Raw genomic sequence first — 12,302 nt, forward strand, 5'->3', positions numbered from 1 at the left:
ACACCAGGTAGAGGGCAGAGTTTTACAAAGGACTGCACAAATTCAAACTAATGGGCCTTTCGTGTTTACGAGGGGGGATCTCATTTTCCCAACATCATCTTCACAAACTCTTCATAGTTGATCTGCCCATCGCCATCTACGTCTGCCTCACGGATCATTTCATCCACTTCCTCGTCACTGAGCTTCTCCCCAAGGTTTGTCATCACATGGCGCAGCTCTGCAGCAGAGATGAAGCCATTCTGGTCCTTGTCAAACACTCTGAAGGCCTCCTTGAGCTCTTCCTCGGAGTCTGTGTCCTTCATCTTGCGAGCCATGAGATTGATAAATTCAGGGAAATCTATGGTCCCATTGCCGTCTGCATCCACCTCATTTATCATGTCTTGAAGCTCAGCCTCTGTGGGGTTTTGCCCTAATGATCTCATCACAGTCCCAAGCTCCTTGGTGGTGATGCACCCTGATCATAGAGCGCATAATTAAACAACCATTATAAATAATCAGATCTCTAATTAAAGCAATTAATTTTTCAGAGGGCAAAGAGCACAGGTTAGAAAAAACCATGATCAGATCTCTAATTGAAACATTTTGTATTTTTTAAGCCATGATTTCCCTCGGCAAAAAGTGAAGATATGAAATATCCTTAGTGAGCACAAACCCATTTATGTTCTCATTAGCAATATTAAACTCATAAGATAGGCAATTCGAACCCATAACCCATGAATCAAACTCAGATCATGGCCAATAAGACACAAAATGACCTAAGCCATGCTACAGAGGGCAAGGTCAGACTTGATGCCAATTGCGCTAGAAAGCAAGAAGCAAACCCTAAAAGCAACAAAAAGGAAAAGAACAAGGATACCCAAGGAACCCTAAAGAGCAAGAGAAAACAAAGAAGGACAGCCTAGGAAGCAAAGGAGCAAACCCTAGAGGGCAAGAGAAAACAAAGAAGGACGCCCTAGGAAGCAAAGGAGCAAACCCTAAAAACCCGAGACAGCAGAAGGAGGGGAGGAAACCCTAGAAAGCCAAAAAAAGCAAGGCAAAAAGCGGGGAGAAGGGGGTACCATCTCCATCTTTGTCGAAAAGACTGAAAGCCTCCTTGAATTCGGAGACTTGATCCTCAGTGAGCTGCTCGCCCATGTTGTGAGAGAGCCTCGAGAGAGCTATGGTGATCACGCCGCAGAGATGGAGCACCTCTGCACAACCCAAGGCTACCTCACAAACAACTGCTCTGCCAAACGCGTGTGGTGAGGGCAGCGCAAGCTCGAGCTTCCACTATATATGAGGCTATCATAATTATTTAAATAATAATAATTAATAATAATGCCACCTCGTCTTGTTAGGGCGGGAGCCACCAATGTGCGTAAGACCGCCGCATTAAAAAAACTATTGCCCTTATCTTAGCATCATTCTTAGCCTTGTTGTAGTAATGACTCGTATGACTCATCCTGTCTCCCCGTCTTTACTGCATGACCATGGACATCCAACGGCACCCTGTTCGACAACTCACACCCAATCGGCATCTCGGCCTCACAATTTGTTGGCCCTCTATTCGTACCCATGACCCCCATGCCAAATTCTTTGTTGGTGCGTGTGGGACAGAATCTGATGCTTCGACTGTTGCGAGGCCAAGCACGCCACGCGGCCAAAAGGGGCGGCCCCCACGGCCCCCCCGATACGCGGTTGCTTGTAACACGCGCTCCCGCACGCTTGCGTACACCCCAAGTGCAGTCACACTTTATCTCAAGGTATTATTATTATTTTGGGTCACATTCATTTAATAACCTTTTATTGCATGTGAGAGAGAGGTTGCTCCTACATACATCCCTTGCTAGCGTGTAGGATCATGATGCATCCACTTTCTCCGTACCACCTCGCAATTAACTATCAGTTCCATGCTCCTACATAGAGTCAATGTACACGCTTCCTTCAAAAAAAGTTGTGCCATCGTAAGCCCCCGCCCCTTTGGTAAATTCTTGCTACTTCACAAAATTGTGGGTGTGTTCATCATTGCACTGTCAGTGTAAAAAGGAGGGGGTGGGGACAATTGCCCACCTCTACCCGTCCCGGCACTCGAGTTCAAATCAAGCTCACCCCTCCCAATCCTCGCCCCCGCTCTGCCAAGGGTTGTGGGTTAAAAAGGGTGCGTGAATTTAAAAAAAAACATCATCATTAAAAAAACATAATTAAAAAAAGGGTTAAAAAGGGTGCTTTGTGAGCTGATGGAATACTCCACCCTCCCACACAAAAAAAAACAGTAAAAAGGGTTTTTTTTTGGAAATGGACAATCATAGTGGCCTTGATGGCAAAAGAAGCATTTTATCTCAAAAGTACTATAAGTTTTTAAACAAGACCAAGATTTAAGTAGACAACTCACAACAAATTAAAGAGTGATTGAGTCTTTTGTGGGAGAAAATATATTTGTATTGGAATCAATATAATGCGCAATTGGTGCTTTTAGAGTTGCTACTTTTGCATGTCGGTACTCACACTTGTGAAGAGTGATTGACACAATTGCATTGCAAAAGTATATTCTACAACAAAATTTGAAGAGTGCTAGTCTTGATTTTTTACAGTCATTTTAACCCTTTTCTTCCTTTACCCTCTTTTTACAAAAATAAAAATAAAAACAATAAAAAGTACTCTCAAATTTCATTTTCACCCCAAAAAACAAGGATGGTGGTCCAAGAGTATCCACTCCATTTGTGCTTGTGATGAGGATAATATCTATTACCACTTAAACATGGGCCAATGTCTCTTCGGGTGGTGAAACTATGTACAACACGTGTTGGGGCTCTTGCAAGAAGCTATTGATTGCAGAAACTAAGACATCAATTTCTTCCAATACGATATTGCATGATTCACTAAAGCCTTCAATCATTGCATATACATATAGTAAAAAAGCATAATTTGCCATTGATTCCTAGTAGTTGCTAGCATAACCATCAGTTCATGCTCTCACTATCATTTTCAGATGTAGATTGTAGATTTTTTATGTAGTTCCTTGACCTTTATAAGTAATGGTGTCTTCCTATATCCTAGTAGTAATTATACAACCTTGTCCATGTATTGTGAGCTTGTAATAGTTGTGTGCTCTAGCATGGCGTAGTCATCACATATACTCTACAAGGGTTTATAAGTGTTTAACTATAGACCTCCTATGTGCTAGAAGTGAATCACTAATGAAGGAGTTCTAACCCACATCAAGCTTCTTAGAGATACCATGGGATGTGATTTAGGATGTCAAAGGAGACCTTCCTAAGGCACCTACCTATTTGGTTAGGGTTGGCCTTTGACATCTCGCCTTTGTTTAATTAGGATTATATTCTAATTTTATTTCTGCATGATTTACTCTAAGAAAGATTGATGAAAGGAGAAAACTTTGTAAGCTTGTGTATGTGATCTAGGTGGGGTGATAACTATAGACCTCCTATATGCTAGAAGTGAACCACCAATGAAGGAGTTGTAACACATCAAGCTTCTTAGAGATACCATGGGAAGTGCTTTAGGATGTCAAAGGAGACCTTCCTAGGGTACCTACCTATTTCCTTAGGATTGGCCTTTGACATCTCGCCTTTGTTTGATTAAGATTATATTCTAATTTAATTTGCGCATGATTTGCTCTAAGAAATATTGAGGTAAGGAGAGCACTTTATAAGCTTGTGTCTGTGATCTAGGTGGGGTGGCCTAGCGACATGTTAACCACTCCGGTTTAACATTACTTTGTGCATTGCTACAACTTTGTAATTTATCTTTTTGTAACTGCACAAAGCACTCATTGTAAAAGAGACATGGAATGACTTAGCGTATGGCTTGTGTAACACCGGTCATGAGGAATAGATGTACATAGAGCTAGAGAAACTAGGAATACTAGTTTTGGCCCCCAATTGTAAATGGGTGGTCGGACATTGTAACTATGAGCTCTTGTATATAAGTCATTTTATGGAATATGAAAAGGGGCAATCCCACTTGTCTCACTTGAGTTTGCCTTCTCTCTCTCTTTCTCATTTGAGCTTGTGGTTGCATGTTACCTTGTGTTCTTGCTTGCTTTCATGTTGGATTGTTGATGGTAATGCTCTCCTTTCTCCTCTTCTCTACCTTCTCTTTGCTATCTACCATGTCCTTTTTGCATGCTAGTTGCATGAAGTAGAGGTTGAGCTCTCCATAGCTCCCTCCTTCTTGCTTTCTACCTAGCATTTGAATCTTTTCTTAGGTGACTTAGGAAGAGGTGGAGTGAACCCCTAGCTTCACATCGAGGAGTTAACCCTCATAGGGTTGGCCAAGAGCAACTCTTCGGACTCGACTCTTACATGCATCTTTCTCTCTTGTGTGCAAGGTAGCATGTTATCCTTAACATCTTTGGTCTTTCTTCTCTTCTTTATCTCTTGTACGCAAGGTAGCATGTTATCCTTAACATCTTTGGCGTTGATTTAGCTTAGGTCCTCCACTCTATTAATTTGCTAGTGCCTTTGATTAGCCTGGTTGGAGTGCGAATCCACCGGTTAGTGTTATGGCTCACCCTAACCCTCCTCGAAACACATCCAAAAAGAGATTACCTGGTGAACCGCAACTGTCATGAGGATCTTTCCAATGGCCGAGCTCGTAATCCTTGAGGTCTCCAAGCTCTACAACTCCTTAAGTAGCAATTCCACCGCATCTCCCGACGAGCGTTGTCACACCGCCGCGTTGCACTACAGGTCCTCGTCCCTCCTCTCACCTCACTTCACTAGCATGCATTAGGGAGAGAGATTAGCAAAGAGCAAGACTCAATTTTGCACAATGGGAGAGTATGTTGTATTATGAGAGATATTCACTTATATACATGGCCATAAGTGTTCACACTCACTTAAACTGTGGCCGGCCAGGCACTTTAGGCTCATGAGAGGCCTAATGCTATTACAATGATCACTCTCATAATATAGTACATCACTTAGGACTTCATCCTAACTTGCTACCACACGCTCTTGAAGCGGGAATCGCCATAAATACTCGGTCACACTATTACGGGTACTCGTCCAAGTTATAGTTTTGGACACTATTGCTTCATATCTTGAATGTATAACCCTTTGGTGTATCTATCGTGATTCCTTGATGTAAGATAATGGCGGTAGCTCTTGTTAATCCTAGAATTAGATTAACAGTTAGTTATTTAATCTTGTTTTGTGATGGTGATTATCCAAAGCATTGGAGGTTAATTGACCACATTGGAGTGTTCAAGTCTTCACCGAGAGTAGAAAAAGCATGTGAGTGCTCTCGCATTGCCCTGAACATTCATGCAAAATCCTAATTTTGTGTTTTTTTCTTTAGCTTAATCAACTAATTAATCTCAATTTGTTAGTTTGAATCATGCATTGTAGGCACCAATAGATGAGATTAGATCTAGCTCACTATTGAAATAAAAATAAAAAAATAAAAAAACACATGAATCGGTAGGGGATTGAGAAAAAAAATCAAGCAAAACTGCACTCTATTTGTCTATTTTGAGAAGCAAAGGTTTGTTCGCTTAATAGGCCACGGCGGCTGTGGCACATCTGCCACACCCATTCCCTTCTACTGCTGCTGTTGACCACATCTAGCAAGATTTCCTACCTAAATGTGGCAGATGTATTAAAATAGGAATAATTGCATTAAATTGAGCATAAATTACATTCAATCTAGGGTGTGTAACTATATTATCAAAGAATATTCAAGGGGTTATTAGACCCGCACCTATGAATCCTCAAACAAATCTTGAAAAACTCCCAGAGCTGATAGTGCCACGACCGTTCCTAAAGTGTCGCGGCCATTCCGAATGTGCCACGCCCATTCGCTCCTCATCTCGAAGCGAACGCCCGTTCCAGAGTTCAATCACAAGCGCACACTGTGTTATTCCGCAAGCGAAATCTGTTCCTTCTCTCACTGAGAAGCGTACGCCCGTTCCCTTTTCATTCCATAAGCAAATGCCCGTTCCACTCTAGAACCAATTGGAACACCTGTTTCCTTCTCTTGAGCGAATGACCGTTCCTTCTTTCACCTCCAATGCGCCGCATGTCGTGACATTCCGCAAGTGAACGCTCGTTCCTTCTCTCCTTGAGAAGCATACGCCCGTTCCCTTTTCATTCCATAAGCGAACACCCATTCCATTCAGGACGACCCAACTTGGAACGCCCATTCCCTTCTTCTCTTGAGCAAATGACCACTCCTTCTTTCATCTCCAAAGCGCACGCCATGCCATTCTGTAAGCAAACGTCCGTTCCTTCTCTCCTCGAGAAGCGAACGCCCATTCCCTTTTCATTTCGTGAGTGGAACGCCTGTTCCACTCAGGACCCAAGTTGGAATGCCTGTTCCCTTCTTCTCTTCAGCAAATGTCCATTCGTTTTTGAGACTTTGAAGTGCACGCCCATGCCCATCTTGAAGCGAACGTCCGTTCCTTCTCTCCCTCAGAAGCGTATGCCCGTTCCTTTTCCATTTTAAAATCGTATGCCCGTTCATTCCAAAGCATACAACCGTTCCATTCCCCAAAAAAACAACCTTTTCCATGCACCTACGATCAGGTAGATTAGTGCGAAATAACCCTCTTTTCGATGAAGAAAACTCTCAGAAATCTCCTTCGCTTATAAGGTCAGACCCATTGGTCAATACCAAGTGGAGTCAAACGATGATTGTCTTTGACAGTACCAGTGAAAGCAAAGACCACCCAAGCATGGGGGCCAGGGACTCCAAACCTCGAAAACATGAGAGCCAGAACTTCAGTAGTGCATGGACATACGATCTGTCTAAGAGCAAGCTCCTACCTCTCCCACACATTCTCAGAGAAGCCTTGCTTGGAGGCTCCATAATTTTATCTTGGGAAATACACATAATCTTAGGAAATACACAATTGGAAGAATCGCAACCCAAGGTGAGGGGCATGGACCAACCCCGACAAAGTGAGCCCACTCCGTCTCTAAATCCTAGAGTGGAAGTAGGGCAAAGTGAAAGCCAACAGACCTAGATAGAACCATCAGTCTAGAGAGTTGTGCCTATTTCAAGTATAGCTGATTAGTATAGGGCCCAAGGACCACTACAAAACCAAGGGTCACATCCATCATCTCAGGGACCAGGAACATCGCACCAAGGGGAAAGGGTCTACCCAAGCCCATCACATCAGCTCGGTCCACCAATATATTAGCAGTACCCACCCCAAGGAGTCTATCTTGGGTACCACATGTGTAAGATTCCTCTCTCTAGCTTTTGAGGTGTAAAGGTGTAAGAACCTCCCTAGTACCGCTACAGAAAATACAGCAATTTGTCTAGGACAAACCATAGTACTGTTTCTGGTAAATTTGTGTGTCTGGCTAGATGTCAAATGATGGCATAAACTAGATTGTTGCTGAGAAGCTTGACAAGAACAACTTCCATGCTTGGAGGTTCAGGTTGACAAATTTCATGATGGGAAAGGGTTACTGGGACTACATAGAAGGTGAGCATGAAGAGGCACCGAAGATACGAGAGATCAATCCGACTGCTGCAGATGTGAAAGAGTTCAAGGATTGGAACCAAGGAGCCAAAAAAGTTATGTGTATTGACTCTCCTATCAGTATATAGGACACTATGATTGGGCACATACAGGATGCCAAGTCCCCCAAGAAGGCGTGGGACACCTTGGTAAAAACTCTATGAAACGAATACCAAGGCACGAAAGACACAGTTGAAGAATGAAATTCATACTGTGGAGAAAAAGAGTATGTCTGTGAATGACTATGCATTGAAGATCAAGGGTATTGTGGAATCCCTTGCATCTATTGGCATTTTAGTATATGATGATGATAAGGTGGAAGTCTGTCTATGTGGTCTCGGGCCACAATACAAGGCGTTCAAGACATCTATTCAGACTCGGAAAAACATTCCCAATTTCATAGATTTGGTGTCTATGTTGATTATAGAAGAGAAGAGCTTGGGTGAAGACAAACAAACTTCACAAAACAAAAATAGTTCAGAGCAATAGGCCTTCTACACAAGTTCAGGAAGAGGACGAGGTAGAGGAGGTCATGGACGCGGCCACGGACGCGGCCAAGGAGGTGGTCGAGTAGGTAATCAGAATTATGGCCAGCAGCAACAACAACAACAACAGTCCCAGAATTCACAATAACAACAACACGCAGGTGGAAGAGGCTAATTCAGAGGCAAGGGGATTCAAAGAGGTCGTGAAAATTGGCAAAGGCAGTATAATGATACACGTGGATGCTTTTATTGTGGTAAGCCTGGGGACATGTGCAGGCAGATTGTTATAAGAAGCAGGCTGACATGCAAAATAAAAAATTGCAGCAAAACAACTATGCATCCTCGAGCAGAAACAATGAGGATAATGAAAGGTTGTTTATTATGCAGCATGTCGTTAATGCCATGTCTGAAAATGTTAAAGCAGCACATAAAGATGATGTATGGTGCGTTGATTCAGGTGCTTGGAACCACATGACAAGTCATGGGGAGTGGTTCAAGGAGATGAAAAACCTTGAAAGACCAGGTTTTGTGGAAACAGGGGATGACACTGTTCATCCAATTGCCCAAGTTGGAGATGTGCCATTGTCTATGCAGGATGGCAACGTGAAGTACCTTCTTGCAGATGTACTTCATGTTCCGAACATAACAAAGAATCTGGTTTCAATTGGCTAGATGATTGAGCAGGGTTTGCAAGTTCGATCTGATGGTTGTTATGTTGAAAACTTTAAAGATAAATGTAGGTTGGTTGTTATGTTGAAAACTTTAAAGACAAATGCAGGTTGGTTGCAAAAGGCAACAGAGTGGGTAGAATGTTTACATTGAATGTAAACATGCCTGAAGTGAGTGTTGCGATGTTTGCAAATGGTTCAGGAATTGTTGCAGACACAGACATTTGGCATAAAAGAATTGGACATGTGAATGTGTAGAGAATGAAGTCTATGCAGAGACTAAAGGAATTGTGACAGGGCTGCCAAAGTTTAAAGTTGAAGGTATGTAGAAAATATGTGAAGCATGCCGATTTGGAAAGCAAACAAAGCATGTATTTCCACATGACAGAAATGTGAGCAAAAATGCACTAGATGTTACGCATTCAGATGTATGGGATCCTATGAAGACCATGTCTATGGGAGGTTGCAGGTATTATGTGACATTTATTGATGACCACACAAGGAAAGTGTGGGTATACTTCATGAAGGAGAAGAGTGAGTGTTCACTCATTTTCAGAATTTCAGAGTTATGGTTGAAAAGCAAACAGGAAAACATGTAAAAAGTGCCTAAGGTCAGATGGAGGGGGAGAGTACTTCTCCAATGAGTTCTCTGAATTTTTTAAGAAGAATGGTATTCAGAGACAGTTTACATGCAGATACACTCCGCACAACAAAATGGAGTTGCTGAGCGGAAAAACAGGCACATTACTGAGATTGCACAAGCATTGATGGGAGAGAAGAATATGTCACATAGCTATTCGGCTGAGGCTGTTTTTATAGCAGTTTACATCATGAACAAGACTCCAACTACAGCCATACATGATGTAACTCCAGAGGAGAGGTTTACTGGGGCAAAAAACCTGATTTGTCTCATCTGAAAGTCTTTGGATGCATTGCATATGTGCATGTGCCAGATGAACTGAGAACTAAGCTGGATCCAAAAGCTAAAAAATGTGTGTTTATTGGATATTCCCTTGAGCAAAAGGGATACAGGTGTTATAACCTTGCTACACGTGAGTTGAGGGTAAGCAGCAGGGATGTTGTTTTTGATGAGATGAGCAGCTGGTATACTACTGAAAAAGAAGCTGTTGGGGCTGATGTGAGTGGAAATGTGGTTGCACAGAATGCAAGTCAGCAATCACAGTCTTTGAGTGGACCAGGAGAGTCCTCATCTAGTGGTTCAATTGATAAACCATGGAGTGGTAGGTTGCGTCATAATACCAATCCTGCAAATGTCATTAGTACATCACATATAAAGGCAAAGAGAAAGTGGTTGAGCCCCTTAGTATGCCTGACATTTCTGCAGGGCATTCTCATGTTGATGGAGAGTCTAGTGGCTCAAAGATGAGCCTTGATGAGGATCTTGGGATACCAACTCTATGAGAACACCTGGTGTACAGAAGGCTATGGAAGCCATGAATGCAAAGCTGCGAAGATCAGGGAGAGTGAAGAATCTTGTGCAGAGGTTTACCTATGATGGTTATGTGGCACATCACTATGCATACATGGCAAAAGTTGTATAGGTTGTAGAGCCCACATGCATTAATGAGGCTATTGGAAATGTGTGCTGGGAGAAAGCTATGGATGAGGAGATGGATGCACTATATGGAAATGAGACTTGGGATTTAGTGCAATTGCCTGAAGGCAAGAAAGCCATTGGATGCAAGTGGGTGTACAAAGTAAAACATAACAGTGATGGAAGCATAAGCAGGTACAAGGCTAGATTGGTAGCCAAAGGATATGCGCAGACATATGGCATTGATTATGAGAAAATTTTCAGCCCAGTTGCCAAGATGGCAACAGTGAGAGTTATGATAGTAGTGGCTGCATCAAAGCAATGGTCTTTACATCAGATGAATGTAAAGAATGCATTCTTGCATGGCAATTTGCAGGAAGAGGTGTATATGTTGCAGCCACTTGGTTATGAGGATATGAGTCACCCCGAGCATATTTGCAGGTTGAAGAAAGCCTTGTATGGCTTAAAACAAGCACCAAGAGCATGGTCTGACAAGATTTTTGAATATCTTGTCAATATTGGCTTTCATGTAGCCAATGCAGATTTCTCGCTGTATGTGAGACACAGTGATAGAGGGGTTGTGCTTGTTGTCATCTATGTAGATGACTTGATCATTACGGGGGACCATGATGCAGAGATCTTTGATGTAAAGATCTTGCTTAGACAGAGGTTTGAGATGAAGGATCTGGTGGAGCTCAGATATTTCTTGGGCATTAAGGTGATTAGGTCACCACATGGTATTAGATTACTGCAGAGACAGTATGGCTTGGACATGTTGTCCAAGTATGGTATGACAGGCTGTAAGCCTATCTCAGTGCCATTGGATCAGAATGGCAAGTTGAGTGCAGATTATTCAGGAGAGATTTTGGAGGATCCTACTATGTATAGGCACATAGTAGGAAGCTTGATCTACATGACGATCACCAGGTCAGATTTGAGCTATGCTGTTGGGTTGGTGAGCGAGTTTATGTAGGTTTCTCGGAAGCTGCATTGAGACGCATACTGAGGTATGTGAGGTCTACTTTGCATTGTGGACTATTTTATGAAACTCGGACAGAGATATGTGTACATGGGTACATAAATGCTGATTGGGCTGGTAGTATCTCATATAGAAGATCTACTAGTGGCTTCATGTTTTCTTTGGGGAGTGCTGCTGTGACTTGGAGCAGCAAGAAGCAGCCTACGGTTGCTCTATCCAGTACCAGAGGCCAAGTACAGAGGTGCTGCTATGGCAGCATGTGAGGTAGCTTGGTTAAGAAAGTTACTTGTTGCAGATTTGGGTCTATCAATGGATAGACAAGTTGTCATTTTCTATGACAACATTAGCAGTATATAGTTGGCCAGGAACCTAGTCTTTCATGCTCGCACGAAGCATATAGAGGTCCACTACCATTTTGTCAGAGAGAAGGTTTTGGCAGGAGACGTTGACCTTGTTTATGTCAGCACACAGGATCAGGTTGCTGACATCTTCACCAAAGCATTGGGTACAGAGAAGCTCCGCAGATTCAGGGCTTCGCTTGGTGTACATGAGATGGAGTTGATGACATGGCATCTTTTCATGGTATCAGGATTATATTCTAATTTTATTTCTGCATGATTTACTCTAAGAAAGATTGATGAAAAGAGAAAGCTTTGTAAGCTTGTGTATGTGATCTAGGTGGTGTGATAACTATAGACCTCCTATATGCTAGAAGTGAACCACCAATGAAGGAGTTGTAACCCACACATCAAGCTTCTTAGAGATACCATGGGAAGTGCTTTAGGATGTCAAAGGAGACCTTCCTAGGGTACCTACCTATTTCCTTAGGATTGGCCTTTGACATCTCGCCTTTGTTTGATTAAGATTATATTCTAATTTAATTTGCGCATGATTTGATCTAAGAAATATTGAGGTAAGGAGAGCACTTTGTAAGCTTGTGTCTGTGATCTAGGTGGGGTGGCCTAGCGACCTGTTAACCACTCCGGTTAACATTACCTTGTGCATTGCTACAACTTTGTAATTTATCTTTTTGTAACTGCACAAAGCGCTCATTGTAAAAGAGACATGGGATGACTGAGCGTATGGCTTGTGTAACACCAGTCATGAGGAATAGATGTACATAGAGCTAGAGAAACTAGGAAGA

The 12,302-nt window shown here is 42.5% G+C and overlaps 1 protein-coding gene across 1 annotated transcript in view; it reads right to left on the minus strand.

Moving 5' to 3' along the window:
- Window positions 1-1,252, minus strand: part of LOC147604729 (calmodulin-6) — a 1,309-nt gene extending 57 nt beyond the window's left edge. Inside the window, exons 1-2 of the mRNA XM_086794639.1 lie at window positions 1,059-1,252; window positions 1-454 (exon numbers count right to left, since the gene is read on the minus strand). The exon at window positions 1-454 is cut by the window's left edge and continues 57 nt beyond it. Coding sequence (XP_086650765.1) covers window positions 81-454; window positions 1,059-1,134 — 450 coding nt within the window. The 5' untranslated portion in view covers window positions 1,135-1,252 and the 3' untranslated portion in view covers window positions 1-80. The remainder of the gene's footprint in view (window positions 455-1,058) is intronic.
- Window positions 1,253-12,302: the final 11,050 nt, after the last annotated feature.

This window comes from Cibotium barometz, chromosome 61 (genome assembly GCF_041138505.1).
Source record: "Cibotium barometz isolate CiBa-2024 chromosome 61, ASM4113850v1, whole genome shotgun sequence".
NCBI classification, from domain to species: Eukaryota; Viridiplantae; Streptophyta; class Polypodiopsida; order Cyatheales; family Cibotiaceae; genus Cibotium; species Cibotium barometz.